This window comes from Anoplophora glabripennis, unplaced genomic scaffold (assembly GCF_000390285.2).
Source record: "Anoplophora glabripennis isolate ALB-LARVAE unplaced genomic scaffold, Agla_2.0 scaffold388, whole genome shotgun sequence".
In the NCBI taxonomy this organism is placed as follows: domain Eukaryota; kingdom Metazoa; phylum Arthropoda; class Insecta; order Coleoptera; family Cerambycidae; genus Anoplophora; species Anoplophora glabripennis.
The window spans coordinates 189,216-212,018 of NW_019417171.1; the positions used below are offsets into that span (position 1 = coordinate 189,216).

Below are 22,803 nucleotides of genomic sequence, written 5' to 3' on the forward strand. Positions count from 1 at the left end.
CTATTATTTACTTGAATTTAGTACTAAGTACAACTATGCCTAGCAAATTGTAATACTTACTCTGTTAATGTTTTTTCCTTCATATAAAAAATAGTAAACTCCACAAATAAAATATTTCGCAGCCACAACGCAACAATAAAAGATAACAGCTCAAAGATCCATACAAGAAATAATTACATTCGCACCTACTCTGGCCCGAATCCATACAAGTACTAAAATGTAGAAAATAATATGAAATAAAACTTTTAGTTGGCTGCAAATATTATAAATTTGTACAACCACTTGCCATCCTCCTTTTTTGTAAATATGTACATAATAATATGTAGAAGATAGAAAATAGAAATATTTTCAGAACAAAAAACCGGCGGCCGCAAATTGGAGTTTTTATTATTTTATTACCCTTCTCTTTTCATATGCAATTATGAGATAGCAAGAGAGTGGGATGGACGTATAGGCCGGACAACTCATTATCGTGCACGTGTGCGTGCACCTGGCATTTTCTCGTTTATTTTAGGTGTGTTTTGCCGGGATTTGTATGAATGAAATAATCGTACTATTTTTACTATAAACGTATTTCCTGTAGCGACATCTATATGAATATTGTAGTACTTTGTTTGATGAAACGGGACTTCAATTTCCGTTCGTAATGATCGTATTGTTAGCCATTGAACAGTGGCAATTAAAGACATTGGGGAAAAAAATCGTCATAGGGTTTATAGCTAAACCAAAATATTTATGAATACATGAATAAAAGTTTACACAATCGTTTGAAACGAATCATAAATGATGACAAGCCACGTGACCACTAATTATGTTTGAAACAGTAATTGTATTTCCTTTGCGTTGGCATTTAAATTTTGTAAAATTAAAAATGACTAATGACATTGAGTTTACAAGCTACGCTAAGTAAGTCAAAATCAAGGCTGATGCTTCCCCACAAATTTTGACGTTTGTAGGCCGTCAGGATCCAGGATTGCAAAGAATTGCCTCTTTTTGAGGCAGCTTTTCTTAGATCTGATGACGTCGATCTTGCTGCCTCCTGTCCTAACTTTCCCTAAAACAAATCTTGTCCTTTGTATCTAATGACAATATCATCAATATTAGGTCAAAATACAACATTCTGTTTGAGCGGCTGGCGCTTGTTGTAATTTTTCCATTCAACCACATTTCATTTAACAAATCCGAGCGTACACGCAACGGTTTGTTATTGTTCATTGTAAACGAATCATTACGACTGATGACGATGAATTGACGTTTGCTCATTTTCCAGTAGGTCCGTGTCTGTTTTCGTTTCAATTAATTTTCTGCCATCGTTATATTGCCTTCTTCTACGTACATATTTCAAACTAATCAGATGTTTTCACAGCTAAACATTTTAGCGCTTCCTCGAGTTACTGGTAAGTTGTAAAAGAAACAAAATTTTGAAGAAATGTGCTATTGTCATAAGATTTGAAGCCAAACACTGCGTTTGCAAAGGAAAATTTACTTGTAGACCAACTGTACTTACAGGAAGTGCCATCGATATACACAACGAATAAAGCATGCATTCAGTCCTAAGATAGTGCAATCAATTTCATTGATAGTAATCATATTATTGTGCATAATGCTTTTAAATCATTATGGTTTGTACTGGTTAAAAAATAATTTAAAAAAATCTTTTCTGATTTTTTAATTTTAAATCATTGAAAACTAGACGATTATAGTTTAAATCGACTTTTATGATGGTCCGAAAACATCTTTAAATCGTATAAAGTAGTTTTCAAAAAATGTCACTAATATAATTTATTACCGTGACGATATACTAATAATTTTACCACAGTTTTGAATATGGAATGCATGAATGATGATCATTAACCCAATTTCTGTTATTGTTCTGATATTAATGAAGTGCCCTCAATACTACTACGTTTATATTGACCCAATTGAAGGTGATCAAGTTAAAAGTATTAATGCTGCAACCTTTTGATCCGATGTAGAAAATAGCTTATGGAAAGGATGTTCGCTTGCATAACAAAATTATCCAGTTAATGATGACTTCTACTAGCTTTCTATTTATAACTTGACGTTTATTATCACCTGGATGTACGACTTCCTCCTATATATTCTATACATTTTTTAAACGAAACAATTTTATAGATTTTATAGATACCTACAGAGATCTCGTTATGTGAAGGTATAATTATCGAACTACTACACGTTTTTGTCTTTCGTAATAGCCATTTCCAACATCCGAAGTCGAAAATTAGTCGACATTAATTAATGCCCGTTTGTACCGGAATTATATCAAGAACAACTTAATCAAGACGTTCTTAAAGTTTATTACTTAATTTGTTAACGTATGGCACCGAACAATCATAAACCGTAATTAGTAAAGTACATCTTTATAGCGGCAATAACGCAGAAATCTAGTGACTTCTAGTAATTTTTGTCTCTTTATGTTAGGTCCATCAGTTCTTTTTCTATTTCTTCAATTCATATCATAAAATCGTAAAAAGTAAAAGTTACACAGCCCCATAAAAAAAAATCTGTGCATCGGACTAGACGAATCTGAAGTTCGTTTGTTTGACCTTGTCAGGTCAAGTTAAAGGTCATTTCAGGGTTAAACCGAGAAACATCCCGTATGGTGGAGGCAACCATGGTTATTATGTTTTTGGGGTCGCTGATTGTGAGTCCGAATCCGACGTCCATTTGACCTTGTCAGGTCAGGTTAAAGATTATTTCAAGATCAAACCAAGAAGCGAATCATTCTACACATTTCCTTTCGGAGCAGTTGTCATCGTTCCCTGTATCCTTCATGGTGGCAGGATTGTAAAGGTTCTATTAAAACATCATAGAAATGAGGCTTTTAACTAGATGATTGATGATTTTAATGATGATTAAAATTTGATGATTTTAATGGAGTTAGGTCCGTCAGTAAAGACATTTTATGTCCATTAATGCAGAGATATTTGGGCAGTCTACATGTAAAAATTTCATTACGTACAAGTTATAAAAAAATTTATCATTAATGGAATGTGAATACTCATCTTTCACCATAGAATACGAAACGAATATTACTATATTGTTGACATGTCGAAAAAGATCATGCTAATGTGACGACTCGTGAATGTTGAGACTTTTGGTCCATTATAGATGAAAGAGGCAAAAATTGCTTTGTAAGAATTAAGTAGCTTTCAAATAACATTGACCCTGACGTAACAAGATCAAATGGAGTCCTAATAAAGCGACCAAAAAAACCTGGAGTATTTCCACTAAACCCTATTTAGAAGTTACTCAGTCTAACCTCAAAATGACATTGATCTTGACCCGGTGGAGACAAAAGGAACCCTATTTTGGAGTCAGTGACGTTACGAATGGTTGTCACGATTTAAAAGTGATCGTCAGTTAATTGAAGATTATCCTCGACCAGGAAAGCTTTCGACTTCAATTGATGACTCCTACGTCCAGAAAGTCAAAGATCTGGTGTGTGCAAATCGCCGATTGATCGTCAGTTGCGTAATGAACAAAATTTGTTCCCCGTTTGGTGAACGAACAACAGAAAGAAAACCATGTCGGCAATTCCTTTAATAATCCAATGACGATGAAACATTCATTTAAACGATCATAACGGGAGACGAAACGTTTACAGTTACGATATTGAGACAAAAGTTCCATAGTCACAATGGGTTGGCAAAGGATCTCCACGTCAGTCTCGATCAAATGTCAAAATGATGCTTATCGTTTTTCCGACATCAATGAAATTGTGCATTTTGAATTTTTGCCTCAAGGTGAAACAGTGAATCGTGTGTACTATCAAGGCGTTTTACCACGGTTACGTGAACGCGAGACAATTCATGACTTTTTCACCATGACGCGGTTTCACGCTCATCTTTGTCAATTCTCCTTACTTGTCAGACCTGCCTCCTTGCGATTTTTTTTTATTTCCGAAATTAAAATCAATCAATTCGTTTTGAGAGAACATTGACCTGAGCAACATCACCACCCTTTTCTCTTTAATAGGTTGGTTAACGGCTCAGGTGGATCGATTTCCTAATGGGAAGAAGTACAAGGGACCCAATGGGGCCCAAGTGTTGTAGCTTCTAAACTACCCTACCCATAATTCCAGATTCCAGATTCCATATACATATAACTTTCCATATAATGATTAGATATAAACACTAATTGAAAATGTTATTTTGAAAAATTAAATGCTTTGTAAAAAACATATTTTTAGTTACAATTTTAAAAATTTATCTGTAACATCTCTCGGATTCTTCAACTCGTCATTATAGAAATATACTTATTTTTTGCCAGGTCTACCCTCATTAAAACATCAACTACCAACCTCATACGCCGAAAGGGAAAAATTTAACTCAATTATTTGCAATTTACAGTGCTTCGAATATATTTTTAGAAAGCTTATTATCATCTCCTGCTCCCACACACCCTTATTGCCCTTATATTTATGTGTTACATGAGACTATGATTTATAGCCGTTTGGTCCTGACTTCTCCCTTCTTAGAAGGCACCTCAAGATGATTGAATTTTATATAAGGTTCATTATGTCCATATCAGGATATTAGATGTTACTTACTGGAAGTATGAACCGGGGTATTGTCTGGTTGATCCCATGTTCAGCAGAGCAGAAAGAAATGTTTTATACGGAACTTGCTCTGATCTAGAGTTGTTTCACAGTGTGTATTTCTAGTATTTATACAGGGTGTTAATGACAACGTACCGCAGTGTCTGATTTAATGTGTGACTAATAATAATAACTGACTTAATTGTTATCACTAGTGTTTAATTCTTATAAGCAATTTATTAACACGAAGACAAAAATTGAAGATATAGATCTAACGATAGTCAACAGCAGGCACCTGCCAATTTGCCAATAATAAATAAAGCATCTACAATACTATTTCTTGTGACGAAAATTCGTGAAACTGTTCGTCTGTTAGTTCAGATTTATCGTCTAGTCTGATTGTCTAAAGTTTGAGCTCCCAGTTATGACTAACCGCGTGCGAAGAGCCTATACGCTTTCCATATGCTGCTCTGCTCCCTTTAATTCAATGACCTAAAACTCTAACAGGAGCAGGACCTATTATTAGCACTTCCTGCAAAGGGAACGTTCAGGCAAATTGTTGCCGTGAAAGTTTTATGAGATGTTTCATAATATTCAAAATGTGGAAAAATGAAACGTATCTTATTAAAAACCATTAAACCTAACAGGCGAGAATGTAAGCTAACAGGAAACCTCACATTTTGTTATCCAAGTCATTAAAATATGTTTGATATTTAGCGTTAAGTATGTTAAAAAGCGTTCACGGATTATATTTTATAAAATGTGGTTTAATAAGTAATAAATCTGTCAAGGACGGAAAGTTTTTCACAAATCTAAACAGTAAACTGAATTTGATGTGCCCTTAAAGTAAAGTACAACAGAAAAAATAATTTTGTTTTTTAATCTTATATTGCACCGTTACTATTTGATATGGATGAAAATACTTTGCGAATACGTGGTTAAAATTAATGACATTATAATTGAATCACCCTGTATATTTAATAGGTAAAGACATGTGTAAGTGACGATAACATATTTAAATATGTTGGCCGTGAATTTTGTTTTATTTTTTGAACAGAAAATAAAGCCACTTGTGTACATAAAATCTTGTGAGTTATTTTACAAAACACGTTTCTTTACAAAGTAAACAAACATGAACTAAAAAAAACTATACAACAAATACCACAGCTATTATAATACAATTGAAATTTAATTTTAGTTATTTTGTGTTTAAATAAAAAATTCTCTATTGGTTCACCCATGTCTTTTTTCTATATAAAATCATTTTATATATACATTTCCAATATACATATATCTAATATTGAATATTATTGAAGTACAATAAAAGGTATAAACTGATTGAATCCTATAATAAATTTAATTTTATTCAACCTAAAATAAGCCATTTGTTTCATTCCTAAAGGGAACTCCAATCTACCTCAGTGAAAGAAATTCAATTAAATTGCAGAAGTAGCTAGGGTTCTATTGAAACTTATTTTGCCAGACTTTAATCCGCAAGCTTTAGTTATATTGTTCTACTGCAATTTTTGGAATATTTATATTAAAAATGTGTTTATCTTGTTTCAGGTTAATCAATTTTTAATTCAACAAATGTAATGGTGTTGCCCATTGAGAACTAGGTTACCCAGTATCCACAGACTCCATAGGTAAAAACAATGAATTAGAGCAATAAAAATAATAAATATTTGCTCTTCGTTTTTTACATACAGTGTTGAAGTTTAAAAAAAACAAGATGTTACGTTTTTAAATAGCTTCTGCTAATATCAATATATTTTCGTAGTAAACTTTCTGTTAAACGAACATCATCTCTTGACTATTTTGGATTGTTTTTATCGCATTTTTGTATTAATTAGCAGTTTGTAAAGATGATACTCTCAAGTAGTTTATTAACTATCGAGTTCCAAATTTATGAAAACAATCCTATGTCATTTGTCAAAACAAAAACCTTTTATAATATGTATTTAACAGCCAAGCAGAAGAACGCACGCGATATACGGAAAAAATAAAAATTTGGAGTAATTCAGTTTGTTTCCAGAAAATTACAAACCGTTTAATAGCTTGCTTTGCCCGTTAATGATTAATTAACCAATTTAGTCACCCGAGCACATATGGTTCATGCTTAATAGAAGATCAACTAAATAAAAAATGGGTCAATTCAATTAGAACACACGTTCTGCTCCCATTAGAGCCATCAGCATGTTTTGATTCAATTTGTGGCAAACTGTATAAGTGGAAAAAAACGCATATGTAACCTTGTACCATCCATATTAATGTTCTTTGAAAGGATCATTAATTAAAAATTGTCGAAAAATTAATGAATAATATCGGTAATAGGCCGCTGAAAATATTGCTGAAACAGTAGCAATTCACTTAAATACATCTGGTTCTAGGAGGGGTCTTAATCAATATTAATTTCATACTTCAATACGCCATTAGGTGAGGATAGCAGGGTAAATATGTACCTTTCAAGGCCACTCAAAACGAGAATCTTATTATAAAATCGCTGCCTAACTTATTAGATACAGTTTAAAATTATGTTCTTGATTAGGTGAATGATAAAATAAGTATTAACATTTATTTCATACACTAATATGGTCTATTTCCTTTTACAGTTTATAACCGTTACTCAAGAAAATTGTTGCAATGATTCCGTTAGAACCATAAATTTTTTTGATGCCAAGGGCGTGTGGATGTTTGATCAAAATTATTTGAAAACGTAATTTTGACGTCACGATGAGATTGACCCAATTTTTAAACTAATTAATAGTTCTCTGTTTTTCAATTAAATGAATGATAGAAAACCAAATACTATTAAAAAAATCATCTGGTAACATATTTTTATCAATTTACTAATTTGACCAAAACAAATTGATCAAACTACTTTGATAGTATGATTTTTTGAAAATTTGATAGTTCGATACGAGCCTTTTGAACCTATATACAGGGTGTAACTTTGAGTGGGGGGGTCAGAGGCCTTTTGTTAGTCATTTTTCGTACCCCGCCACTGGACAAGCTAGTGTAATCTCAAATAACGCCGCTCCATACAACTCGCCGCGAGAGGGAGTGGGTGTTTACAACACAAACTGTACTTAACAAGTAACCTAACAAAAAAAAAAAACTCACGTAGTAATCAACAATGATAAATGAAAATAAATAGTCGTTTTAGTCACATGAATTTTATAACACTTTTATAACACTCTGAATTTGATCCAGTCCAATATTATTGTATTGGCATTCAAAGCTCGCATAATTTCTTAAATGTGTAACCTGCCACTTTTAACTATGTGGACCTCAGGATACGGAGTTCGTTTGGAATTTAATAACGAATTGTTTTCTGTTTAAATATAACTTTAACTTCACAGTTAGATGTATTGTCTTCAAATACGGATCAACAAGTATCAACAAGTTTATTTGATTAAAAAAAAATTAGATTCGTATAAAGGGGAACATGTACTATTACCCCTAAACTGATGCATACAATTGATGTTTCTGTTAGGCAATGTTCTGAAAGTAACTTTTCTGATCTCCTTGATTTTTTTTACTATTTGGATATTGTACAGTAAGTTTTTATAAGAAAAATGAATTTGGCAATGAGAATGCGTATATAAACTAGTGCATGAACTCACCTTTGCTATTTGCAGAAGAACTATTGAGTGTTTAATATTATCCAACATCACCTAGAACAAAAAAAAACATCAGTCTACCATAAGAATTATTATAGATTCCTTCTTGAGCAGTAGCAGTAGCAGTACATCACCTAGAACAAACAAAAAAACATCAGTCTACCATAAGAATTATTATAGATTCCTTCTTGCATTTTCACTTTCAATCATTCGTATAAATATGGTGTGACAATTTTGCAACTAGAAAAACTGAGAAAAATATATGCAGAGTAAAAAAAATAAAAGAATAAATTTGGGAAATACCATTTTAAAACGAAAACTATCAGTTCAATTCACTTTACTCGACAATACGAGTAGAATCTCGTTGACGCGAATTCCTTCTGATATACTGATTACTAAAAACTTGCCCAAAAGACAGACTAGCATATGTTCTATAAAGATAAGTATAAAGGAAAGATAATAGTTTATTATTATCACATATTACGATATATTAAACGTAATACTTACGTTTGTTGTGGTCATAAAATGAAATTACATAATTTACCTGCAGACTTTACTTGTAGAAGCTAATTCTACAATTTAAATTAAGAAACTTTTAATGAAACGTTTTATCTCCTATATATTTTAGTTTTAACTTAAAACGGCACGAACTAAAATCGTGGCATGTGATGCCCATATATTACACGTTTAGTTGCAATTATTAACGCACATTACATTATTTTAATAACAGTCAATGGTAGTTAGTTATATTACTTTCGATGAACAAAATAATTAGAGCCAAAGTTAATTAAAACGACCTTTATATCCATTTACATGCTCATTAAGGGGTAAAAATCCTGTAAAACTTTCAGAAAATGTATGTTCTTTATTGATTTAAAATGCTTTAAACCATTAGAATAACGGGGAAGAAGTTTATTGCCTGTACAAATTTTTTTCTTTGAAATTTCGAGCTCTTTCCCAAGCGCGTCGGACAGCTTCGAAACGACTATCTGCGGCACATGGGTACCTTCTGGAAGGGTAGTCTAATGACATACCTTTTGATACCTAACTTCGCTAATACTACTAACAGATGTCGTTAGAAAGAGTTTGTGTTCAATTAGATGCATTTTCAAACGAAGGTACGTTAGTATAGCGTATATCTCAAAACTTGAAAGGCGTTTTTCTCGAAATACTATTTTTTAAAACGGCAAGCAGCATAATTCCAACGATTTTCATTCTATTCACTCTATATTTTGATCATATCTTTATTATCTTGGAATTCTATCTCAACAAATATCGTACGGACAGTGATTTCCGATTAGATTTTAACATCATTTATTGACAAATGATTGCCCTATTTTCCCTACGTATTTCTCTAACCATACTCATGTAGATTAAGACATATTTTTTTTCATATTCGAATTTGCATCAGTTACACACCTCAAATTCAACATGCCACGCGAGAATGGCTCATACTCTTTCTTCCATTAAAAAAATCGCAAAAAAATATTTTGTTGTAGAACTATTTGAATTTTTCATTAGAGGAAAAGAAAGAGTATATTAATTTCTTTCTAATATTGTATGATAACCAAGAGATAAACAATGAGTTTGCTTAAAATATAAGGCAATTGATTTTAAGAAGTACCGATTTCTTTGAGTGAATTTTTGGACCATAATTTATTTGTGCAAGTAGTTCCAATTCCAGTTCACATTGAACATATGCATAACAAAAGGATCTTAGCCTTGTTTCATTTGTAACTATTACAAATCCTTATAATAAATGTTACTCAAAAATTCAATTCCGAATCAAAAAGTATACCTAAACCATTGACAGAAAATTTCCTTGTAAATTTTATTATTTTACACTCATTAACATTATTGTCAATCTTATTCAAACTTTTTGTTAATTTTGCTAATCTCATATAGAGATTATAGATGATGATTTAATGAGAATATCGATTTAAAAAATTCATCAACATCAACAATTCGCAATGTAGCTCAACATAAAGGTCGTTAATAAATAACGGGAATAAGAAAGGACTGAGATTAGATCCCAGCGGAATTCCCGACAACGCTGCATATGTTAATGATCTCTAACCGTTGTACAATACAAATTGTTGTCTATTTATTAGGTACGATTTGCAAAATTGTAGCAAGTTTTCACCACAACCAAAGTTAGACTAGGTATAACAAAAAGTTGTGATCTACGTGAGGCTTTAGTGAAATACTTATACGAAGTATCAACCTAACCCCTGCCATTGGCTAATTTTCATCTGTCTGGAAATGGAAATGGAAATGTGGAAATGTAATCTTTGATTATAAAATGATGGCATAAGATCTGGACCTACCGTCATCCTATATTTTAGTGTCTTTGCAGCATATCCTATTTCTGCCATTGTAACATCATTAATATTCAGAATTACTAATGGAGGTTTCACAGATAATTTTTATGCAAAATGATGAAGCTAAAAAAATTAGCGAATGCATTTATAATATTGAGTGGTTTACTATATCCAGTCTCTTCATTATACCAGATAGACATGTTTGTTGCTTTTCAAAAATTGTTTTTGGTCCTGCAGAAATTGAGCTTTGAATATTTTTTAATATAATTCTTGTATGCTAGTTCAGGCTGACTTTTAATTAATACCCTAAAGGCTTGTTTACACGGGGACAGTAGGTAAGTGGTAACTAAATTTTAAGTTACTGCTTTTTCTGCAACTGCTGTTCGCACTGGTAAGTTCTAAGTTTAGTTGTTGGTAAGTTCTAGTGCAGTTTATATATTTGCAAACCTGACGAGATGAACGTGAGGCAGCAATTTGTAGAAGAATTTAATGGCATACTACGCAATATCCTAAATATTATATTAGAAGAAATAAATGAAGAAATATATGAAGAGAAAAATATACCTAAACGACTTTGGGAGCGAAAGTGGATCAGCAGGAGGGAAAAGTTCGGTGCAAGTCGTCAACTTGCACGAAAAAATAGAATACATTCTATTCCAGTGTACTTAATTTTTACTTGCTCCATAACTTGTTACTTACCACATATGCGCTGTTCAAATAGGTACAAGCGACTTAAAAATTTAGTTAAAATTTAGTTGACTGTTCCCGTGTAAACAAGCCGTAAGTCTCTTTAACTCCGTGAAATGGTAAGTTACAGTTGTTCTTTCTGTTTTAAGTTAATAATATGGTGAATTATTCATTCATGCGTTAAACTACAAGTAGCATAATGTAGGTCTTGACACTAATAGCTTTGAAACTATTTAAGAGTAGTTAGTAAGGACCGTGACCTCTTAAATTCAACTGGTAAAATGTTATGTAGGAATTTATGCAAATTAATTTTTTGTCGAAATAACTCAACAGCGGACTTTGTTTATTGAATTTTTTAGAATATAATTGAATATTTAAGTACTTATTATTTATTGTCCTACTTTACCGTAGAAAAAATTATATCAAGATAAAGTCTACTTTATTCATTGATAACTAGTGCTGTCATAATTGGACGCGCACCAAAGGCGTGCGGATCATCAACACAAACTAAAGTGAACAATGATTATAAGATTTATCATTTTTATCATTGTGAAACGTGTAAATTGTTTTACACATCGTTGCCTAGTGATGTAATATTTACATAATTAAATAATCTACTTCCAAGCTGTTCCGACAAGGTCATTTCTACTGGGGGTATTTATTCCAGTAGGAATGAAATGTTTTATTATTTACTGTATCAAATGGTAGGTTACATCCAATCAGTATGAAGATTATTTTTTAATTGCCAGTGTTGTGAGAAGCGACCGACATTGAAATATATTCACAACACCTGGTGCAACAGCTAGGATCGTTCGTCAGTTTAACCCACCGCACCGGGCACAGATCGGTTTCGGACTTATTAGTCCTCATCAGTGTGTCATAGGTGAGACAACCGACGAGCGATCCAATCGTTATGCGGCCCTATCCTCACGGCAATGGCTCCATCTGTCGTGCTCACTCCCAATTATGCCATTCAAATGGCTACAGTAGGAAGTGACCTACTATATTGCAGGTACTATGTTGCACGACTGCTACCCACAGAGGGCGAAACACAATGTTTTTAATTGTCAATGTTGCGAGAAACAACTATACCGCGGGCGTTCACGTCACGTATACTGTTGTCTTTGTTACCGTGCAGATGTTGCGTAATTAATTCCTATCCGTTGGTGTTTATGGTGGTGTATTGTAGACAATTTAATTTGTTGCTTTTCAATAAATAATGCGTACGCCTATGTCCCGCGGCTCAGTTCTGACAGCCCTATTGATGATTGAACCTTTCTCAATATTTACTGATAGTACAAACAATAATAAAAAGAGGCACATTCATTTGTTCAATGAGATAAGGTACAAATTACAAATATTTCATAACGTTTATCACATGAACATGAAATGTGCCGTCAGAGTATTTATATGTAATTCTTTAAAATATGAAACCCATAAGCAAATTTTCTGAAGATTAGAATAAAAATTATGTACAGTCAAAATGAAAGGAATATTTTTAAATTCCAGCGAACAAAGATGTAGCAATCCTTTTTTCACAACTAGACATTTGACAATTTTTGTGAATGTATTTAATAAATCTTGACTTTTACAGTTGAGTAATAACAGCATGGGTAGACTATGTGGCTTCATCAGTGAATTTGTCCAAGTTCGAAACATTCATAATATATATTTTTTCGTAAAGTGGAATTCATTACATCTTCTCTATTTTTTAAAGTTTTATATGACGTTGTTATTGTGTCAAATAATTCATTTTTACTAAATTTACCAGAGAAGAGAAGATGCAACATAATTCAATCAATTTTAATTAATATCGGCGTTTTGATTAAATTTAAACATTCCCCAGGCCGACAATAAGACGCGATATCTTTGAGTATTTATTTCTCAATGACACGTAATAAGTAAAAAAAAGTTTTGGCATTTTGAGTTTTAATTAATTAAAATTAAAAATCAACGTACGTCGTTATTTTATATGATGCCTGAAAAGATGAAATAACCAGACAATTAAAATTTCAGAAGAGAGATAGAGACAGATGCTCTCAACTTGACTTTTAACACAACCAGCACACAATACAATATCATCCATTGAAGAAAAGTTTTACCTCCATCCAGACTTGAAAATTCCACTGTAACTGTATTATCCAATTTTGGGATATTAAACAAATATAATATCAATAGAGAATGGTCTAGCTTCAGTGGTGGCTCGTGACATTGAGAATAGGTGAAGCATATTCATTGACTGACTAAAAAGAAAAAAAAAGCGCCGCTGGCGAAAATTTTTAAATTTTCAAGGTCAAACGGCTTTAAATGATCTGGAAATTTTTAGTTGGATTTGTAATATTACCGAAAAACTGACGTTCGTGAAAAGGATTTTCATTTAGATCTTATAAAAAATAGAAATATTAGTTTGCTTGTGGACGGCGAACATTAACGCACACCGTACATGTATGTTCCAAAGAGGCTTTGTGGTTACGACAACCTCGCGTGACGTTCCCAAAATTGTTAAATCCCTTCTTATTCCACACGCCCGACTTTACACCCACAATTAAACACGGCATTCAGAAAAGTTTTTTTTAATGAACACTATCACACAATCACTTATACTCCGAATACCATTCATTCCGAAACTTTCGAACGTACACTTGTCTTTTGACTTCCTCTTTTTTCCATATCGAGAGAATAAGGCACAGGTACCTCGCAATTTAAAAAATCCTTTTTGTCCTTAATTTTCCATCTGGAAAATGGCGTTTCCAATAAACTACATACTGGATCATACATAGGAAACACCTCTACAATTATTATACAAAACAAATATTAACAAAGAACCATTACAATCGTTCACTGGGCGACGCGTATCGTATAAACTGTTAAGGCGGGTATCCACTTGTGGGAATGCTCTGTAACGTAACAACGAACATGTTACGGCCTGTTGCAAAAGGTGATACGGTTCGCTGCGAAAGTATGTGTGGTTTTGGTCGAATCATTCATTCCGTAACGTAACAAAATAAGGTTGCGAGACGACATAGGAACATAAACTCGCAGTATGAACCTGACTGCAATAATGGATTCGTCACTGCAATTGCAGTTAGCAGCAGCGTCATATATTTTTATTCATCATACAATTTTGAAGAATAAGAAACGGAAATCTCCGGAAATATTTTCTTTACTTCACTCCATGGCACAAACACAGAAAAACACACTCTTCCTAGTCACTGCAGAAAACAGACTGACCCCAGACCATATACAAAAGACTGACGAAACAAAAAATAAGACAAAATCACATGTGCAACAGGCAACGTTACGGCCAAAAGGGTAACCCCGTCTCAACATGTGGCAGAAAGTACTGTTGCATCCCTTTGATGCGACGACTAAAAACCGACAACTGATGGTTCGTCCCGGATTAGTTACGCGTGTCAAATTTGTTATACGTACCATGTAACAATTTTCCGTCTCCACTAGCTGTAACGTAACATGTTCGGTGTTACGCTACGCGGCATTTGACACAAATGGATATCTGCCTTTAAAGGCAGGCGATGAGCGATGCTGCTTCAATTTCTGCGTCACTCGTTCCCCCACGCCGTAGTGTAATAACGTATTGGCCGCCTTGTTGCCATGACAACCGCCGTAAACAACGCTATGGAGAGAAGCAGAATATAGACTGATTTCAATCTGCGTCACTTGCGTATACTATACGTCGTATGGTCCGAGATTGATGTTCGCGCTCAACAAAGATAATGTTTTTTTAGAAGGCGTTCACCGCGCGACTATTCTGTTTATTTCTGCATATTAAACAAACAAGCACAATACATTTTCAATATAAAATTATACCTAAATTATCGTCACTTGCGTCACCTGACGAGCCGCCACTGTCTAGCTTCTAATCGACATTACGGAATAACTAACTATGACGTAACTAATTACAGACTTATTGTGCTTCTTTGCAATTTTTGTAAGGTCTTTGAAAATGCATCGATATCTCTAAGACCATGTCAAAATACTGTAAACGTCAACCACCTTGAAGACAAACTGACATTATTACACATATTTCTCAGAGGCGTTCGATGCACTCGACTATAACATTTTAATTAAAAATCTGTGATTTTCACTGTTTAGTATATTTTTAGATGATTTAATACATTCCATCGACGACAATTTTTAAATGTGCGTTGATAATATGAGACGGCATACCTATCGAATTTGAAGCGTATCAGGACTGTCGGCGATTGATATGTCACTATCAATCTACCCTTAAAACCTAAAATTATAATGTAATGTATTTCAGTAGACAACTTCGTTAACTTATCTTTGACTGTCATATAATGTGTAATTTTGGATCGACCTATATTTGTCAAAGATCTGATGATTAGATATATTTGATGAATTTAATTTTTAGAAAATCTATGACTTGTTTACGAAATGATAGAAATTTTACATATTTACATTTATTTGCTTTGTATAATTCTATCGTGAGGTATCAGTTAGAAAATACCTGCACTATATACAATAAATACATAAACAAAGTTTTAAAAATTCCTGCTTTTTAAAGAAAACCATTTTCCGACTAACTTCCGTCAAAATTTTCTGTCACGTCAATTTAACACGAATCCATTTTAGATTAAAGCACCTATATTTTTGTACAAAATAATCAAAAACATATGATACTGTTCTCAAATTTTATATATTATACTAAATTTCAATATGAATAGAGAGCTACATGCTACTTTTTAATTACATCCCTCTCCTAACTAACCTTCATTATTTCAAGCATGTTCTAATTATTCCAGAGTTTATAGCAAAATGAGATATTTTTAACTGTGCTGTACATGAATTGAGGGAAATATCGTAATTTGAACGTGAGATAAATTGAAAAACGCACCGTTTCCAATTGTAATTGTACAGGGTGGTTGATTTTCGACAGTTTTATAGGGTACAGCCAAACGGTGATATATACAAAAAATCTGATCAATGTACATCATGTCAATGTCTTCGTTTGAGTTTACTTCACTGGTACCAGAAGATCTTGACTAACTTGATTAGTTTTAGATATAAAGGGTTTTTTTAAAAATCGCCTATTTATTTATTAACCTCTCTATCTCCGTTGTCATTAAATTTACAAGAAAAAAGTTTGAGAACATTATTTGTTCTATTTTTTTATATCTGAGCCACTGGCGTACTCAGTTTTTTTACAAATCGCACAGTTTTCCGATATTACATAAACATAGGTTTTTTTAATCTGTATACCCTATCCTGTCATCTCAAAGAAAAATTTTTCTATGCTGTACCTCCATATTAAAATTTTTGCTTAAACCTAATTTTCTCTCAGTTGACGAAGTTTCCCCATTAAAACCTGGTCAATGCAGTTATTTTTTAAATGCAGCAAAAGACGTATTGATGAGGCGGTTTTGTATCGACTTTTTCGACACAGAAGCCTTGAACTGCCAGACACAGTATATGAATTAGAAACATACACGAAGACAATTAGTTCTGTGAAGAATTTATAATCACGAAAATCGATTTTGAGATTTTTAAAGAAACTGCAATACTGAATTGTTAATACGTATATTAAAAGAGTTACCTAGTGACATTTTATTGATTGTACCACAGACAAGGTGTGAGAATTGTACCTAATGGCTAGTGTCTCTACCACGATTCAATTTAACAATATGAGACGAAACTATAATACTATCCGATGCTTTCTCTAAAGACGTCATCTTTTCCTTACTTTAATATTATTTTGAAGAATTCCGATGTAACAGAACCAAAAAAATTACCCTTTTTATTGAGTTTGTTTTAGTATTTTACGTTTATTAAATATTTTAAATATTATGCGTTCTCGGATAGGGGAAACGAGTCTTGTAAACGACAAATGAAGTTATAACCTCCTCGGACTCAGTTTTGCTTCTTTATGAAACAAAATGTGCTGTAATTTAAAAACGTAAAACCCTGTAGTAAAATTTTGAATTACGTACAGTACCCTTTCTGTATGAGTTACGACAAAATCTTATTAAGTAAAGTTTCTCAGAATGAAAAATTGGGAAAGTGTGTTAAATTTTATTATCCATTTGATTTTTTGCTTGATTTAAGATTTTTCCGAGGCTTTTTCTCACTAGGTATTGTTATTCCAGTATATTTATTTATTTATTTACGTACTCCTATAAACTACAGTACAAGTATCAATTATAGGTGGGAAACGAATAAAAAATTACATTTAAGGAAACACAAATAACAAACTATGGGTTGGGGAATATGTAATGTTCGTTTTATTTTTCGAATTTACGATATTTTATTTTTAATTCTACAATTATCAATAGGCTAATAAGTAATGAATTGTTATTTATGACCTCCCAAAGTTCAACAAGTTTCTCTGTAGAAATCCTCCGGTTTCGACTCGAAAAACTCATCCAACCAAGCTGTTAACTCATTGTCGTTGTTAAAAAGAAACACCGCGTAAGGAGTTTGGCATAGAACGGAAGAGGCGAAAATCAGAAGGCGCGAGATCGGGAAAGTAAGACGGATGGGGCAGAACCAATTCAACTTCCGAATGGCCGTTTTGGTCATATTGGCGATATGTGGTCGCGCATTGTCATTTTGCAAAGAACGTTGTATCGCCGATCAGCTCTTTTTTGTTGAATAGACGCGTGGAGTCGCCGTAGTTATTGGATATAGAGTTCCTTTCCAACACCACCAGATGCATAACCTTGTCTTTTCAGGATGAAGTTCTGGTCTTGTTCGCGGAGTTACTTGTTTTTTGAGGCTTAAATTCACGTACAGACACCATTTTTCATCACCTGTGACAATACGATTGTGTTGATCGACGACGACAGAAGCAAGCGGCAATTGCGGAGCGTTGACTTTTATTGTTTTCGTTCAAAACATGTGGGACGCAAGCATCGAGTCTTTGAATTTTTTCCATCGAATGCCGGTTTACTACTGTTTTGTGACCACAACCTATCTCCTGAGCCAAATTCCTTGTGGTTTGTCTTGGATTTTCCTGAAGGAGTCGGTTCAATTGCTCCTCATCAAATTTAACAGGGCGATTCATGTCTTTACAGTTCAAATCACCTTCTCTAAAACGCGAAAACCATTGGCGGACCGTTCGATCATTCATCTGCATTTACGGCACAAATTTCCCGAGCATCTTGAGCGGTTTTAGCATTTATCTGGTCTCGATTAAAAACAAAAAGAACATTCCATTTCAAATGAATGAAAATTCACAAAAATTAAATCTAATAAAGCAACCAAAAACACAATGTGATATAGAGCAATAAGTCCTATTTCGAATGACGTGTCAATTTGACAATGCGTTTAATTTTCAAGTGAATTTTTAAAGAAAAAAAAACGGACGTTACTTATTCAATTATTCCTTTATATTATATAAAATACAGCTTAGCATTTAAATTTATAATTTTTTACAAATTTATTTCATATGATGAACAAAATATCTGAAATTTGTTCGTCACATTATTCTAACTATAACAAACTGAATAAACGGTAAGTGTAAAAGTAAGTTTGTCCGTCGTATTGAGAAATAGAACAATACTTGCTACTGCACAATTCTGTGATCAACACCAATTTTAGGATATATTCCGTCTAATCTCAAAGACAGATACTTCAAGAACTTACTTTGGATGCATTAAAGACTGTTGATGACTGTGGAGAAGCGGGGATTCCAAACTAATTTTACATATATACATAAAAGGATTAAAAACGCATAATATAGAAAAATTAATACATGCATGCGTCATGCGAGTCGGTAAAGGAACAAGAACTTCTGATAATTTCAAACATTTGACACATTCACCTAGTTCATTTATTAATGTGATCAGAATATGTTATTTTTGAATTAAATAGTACATCCAAGTTTCTTATTTCGGCAACTCTTACGAATCATGAATTGCCAATAGCATTTGCTTATGTTTAATGGAATATAATTAGTTGTACACCAATCACTGACTTTGTCCAGTGAAGTTTGCAACATAATTGGATTTTGAGAATGGCTTGAGATCGTACAGAAGGCAGTTACTCTCAATGGAGTTAACTATGTCATTTATAAAAATGAGAAACAGTAAAGGTTCGAGACAGGAACCTTGTGGGATACCAGATGAAGCAACATATTCCGCTGACTTGAATCCACGGACTGCGACAAACTGTAAACGTTCAGAAATGAGGGATTTCAATGGATTAAACAAATTATCAGAAACACCGATTAAATTCAGTTTATTACGCAGAATATCGTGGTGAAGTCTACCAAATGCCTTACTGAAATCGATATCGATTGTCGTTATCTAATGCAACACAAAGATGTTGAGTCAGGCATAGAAGATTAGTTGTGGTGGATCAGTTCATCAAACCATGCTGAACTGAGTTTAGACAAAGTTAATACAGATTATATCATGTAAATAATTTCGAAAGCCTTGCAAAAGTTGCATATAATATTTATCGGTCTGAAGTTCTTAGTAATATTTTTATTACATTTTTTATGAACAGGATAATCTCTTAAAGTATTCCATATGTCGGGTAAGGTATAGGTTTTCAAAGATAAATTTAAAAGGTACCTTAAAGGAGGATAGAATATGATAAGGACCAGCAGTTAATTTGGGCCTGTAGTTATGGGATAAACGATAAATGTTAAGATAATTTGTCAGATTGAAAAATACAGCAAACATACCACATTTTCATATTGGAACTACTTTGACTATTCGTAACATTACATTTTTCTGCCATTTTTTTTTCTCTGTCCTTTGTCGAATTTTAATGTCATAGACCAAAATAATAAAGTTTATAATAAACTGATATATCGCAGTAAACTAGTCTGTAGACTAATGGAAGCAGTAGAACCGGTTTTTTTATTGCTGGTATAATTTGATGCTGTTCGGTGCATTAGTCGGCAGAGTAGTTGTTCTTTTGCTTTGTAGCGACACATATCTTGTTTTCATAGTCCCTGTGAAATAACAGGTAGCAGGATAATCACAATTAAATCCATATCTGCTGGATGGCAAAAGATCCTTTGGTAATAAATTAAAGTAGGCCTGGGACATACATATTGCATACTTATGCAAGTTTTCATTTTAATTTTTTAGAGCATTACTGGTGGATAAATTTAAATATTTCTAAATTTTAACATCAACAATCTTTTGTCTCGTACAACTTCACCTATCCTGCAAAATACTTAATGAACTACTTTCAAATTTGATGTAAAATGTAAATGTAATGTAAAATCTCCACCTGAACAAAATCTTCGGATAATCCCCTTTTACCCTCAAGGTAAATATCAATCCCTTTCCACCCTTAAGTGTGTGTCTCACGTTCGTTAATATTTCATTTCGGTTTGCGAAATTATATCTATAATGTATCTGAGAATCAATTAGTTTTGTCCTTGGAATCATGCAATGGTCGACGTCACTATATATCGAAAAAACACACCGCTAATATTCCATCGATCAATTTCTACATCTATTCGGAAATGTAGGTCGCGCTTTGCGGTGTGCCGAATTCAAACTTTTTTTTGTATTTTAGTAATGTTACTGTAATTAGCTTCGGGGAGTTAATACATTTCGCGATGCTTGGACCGACTGTAAAAGATTCACACTGAGCTGTGTTTACTTTGATTTCCCGAAGGACTTTACCTTCCGGAAAATGGGGAAGATTTTTCATGAATTTTGAGTCTATAGAAAGTAAGGGATAAGGGACGTTGATTATTGTATCATATATTTAATCAATAAATTGTTTATAAAATAATACACGGTACCCCGTAAGTATCTACTAATCTTTCGGGAGCTTATAGAGGAAGTATATAGTACTAGGATTTTCTATCATTTTTTCCCTAATGTTCCTTCTAACGGAGATATCGAGTACCAAAGGAGAACCTAAAGATTTACGCTTTGGGTTCGAACTGACACTAATTTATACAGGGTGATTCATTAACAATGGGAAAATTAAAAGCTGAAGATACTACACGTGAAATGGTGACCTTTGGCGCAAACATGCCTTATCCGAAAGTTGATAGTTTCGGAAATACAGGGTGTTGAAAGTTAAAATTTTAAATCGTTTTTTTGCGATTATTCTGAAAATATGTAGGTTAGGAACTTGAAAATTTGTGAAACTATATTTTTTTAGGCGACGAATAAGATGCGTGTTGTAATTTCAGCATTGCTCATAGAGGGCGCCACTTACGACCAATTTTACCGAAAATTTAGTTAATAACTTTTTACCCTGTATGTCTAACATGAAACTTGATTCAAAACCTGAAAGAGCAATCATTTTTCCATTAATTGTGTATTCTTGTTTCATTTCGGTATCTCGATCCGTTTTCGAGAAAAATCGATTTAACGAACACTATGTTTTGATAATACGAGAAATTAAAAGCGAAACAAACCAAGTGTTTCTTCGTGTTATTACAACAATTAACAATAAAACAAATGAAATTCGTAATAATGATTTAAAGTCAGTGTTCGAAGAATCCACCGTTGATATTTACACACTTTACACAACGTTTTCTGAGAGACCTTCGAGTTTGAGACAACATATTGGGATTGCGTTTGACTTCGTTGGCAGCGATTTGTATTCTTTGCCACAATTCTTCACACGAACTAATAGATTCTTCCAAATAGAAAAATGAAGATGATTGAAGTCCGTACTTCTGGGTGGCCAAGTAAAAATGCTTCCACGGCTTGAAGAAGTTCCACTTTATTTAAGAAGAGACATGTGGTTCATGCCCAACGGAGCTCCACCGCATTCTTCTTGGCCAGTGCGTGCATATTTAGATGCAGTTTTTCGAAGTCGCTGGATTGGCCATCTTAGCATTTTTGCTTGGCCATCCAGAAGTCCGGACTTCAATCCTCTTGATTTTTCTATTTGGTCTCGAATTAAAGATATAGTTTACAAAGAATCTATTGCCTCGTGCGAAGAGTTGTGACATAGAATACTGTTGCGCTGCCAACGAAGTCAGACGCAATCCCAATATGCTGTTTCAAACTCGAAGATCTCTCAGAAACCGTGTAAAGTGTATCAGTGTCAAAGGTGGATTCTTCGAACAATTACTTTAAATCATAATTACGTATTTTATTTGTTTTATTGTTAATTGTTGTAATAACACGAAGAAACACTTGGTTTGTTTCGCTTTTAATTTCTCATATTATCAAAACAAAGTGTTTGTTAAATCGATTTTTCTCGAAAACGGATCGAGATACCGAAATGAAACAAGAGTACATAATTAATGGAATAATGATAGCTCTTTCAGGTTTTGAATCAAGTTTCATGTTAAATATACCGGGTAAAAAGTTATTAACTAAATTTTCGGTAAAATTGGTCGTAAGTGGCGCCCTCTATGAGCAATGCTGAAATTATAACACGCATTTTATTCGTCGCCTAAAAAATATAGTTTCATACATTGCCAAGTTCCTAACCTACATATTTTCAGAATAATCGCAAAAAACGATTTAAAATTTTAACTTTCAACACCCTGTATTTTCTAAACTATCAACTTTCAGATAAGGCATGTTTGCGCCAATGGTCACCATTTTACGTGTAGTATCTTCAGCTTTCGACTTTCCCATTGTTAATGAATCACCCTGTATAGAAAAACTGAATATATACTTTTTCAAATTCACAT

General features: G+C 33.2%; 1 protein-coding gene across 1 annotated transcript in view; it reads right to left on the minus strand.

Moving 5' to 3' along the window:
• The window catches only part of LOC108907143 (oxysterol-binding protein-related protein 9), a 120,961-nt gene that overhangs the window by 35,746 nt on the left and 62,412 nt on the right, over positions 1–22,803 (minus strand). Inside the window, exon 5 of the mRNA XM_018710687.1 lies at positions 8,188–8,238. Within this exon, the coding sequence (XP_018566203.1) occupies positions 8,188–8,238 (51 nt within the window). The remainder of the gene's footprint in view (positions 1–8,187; positions 8,239–22,803) is intronic.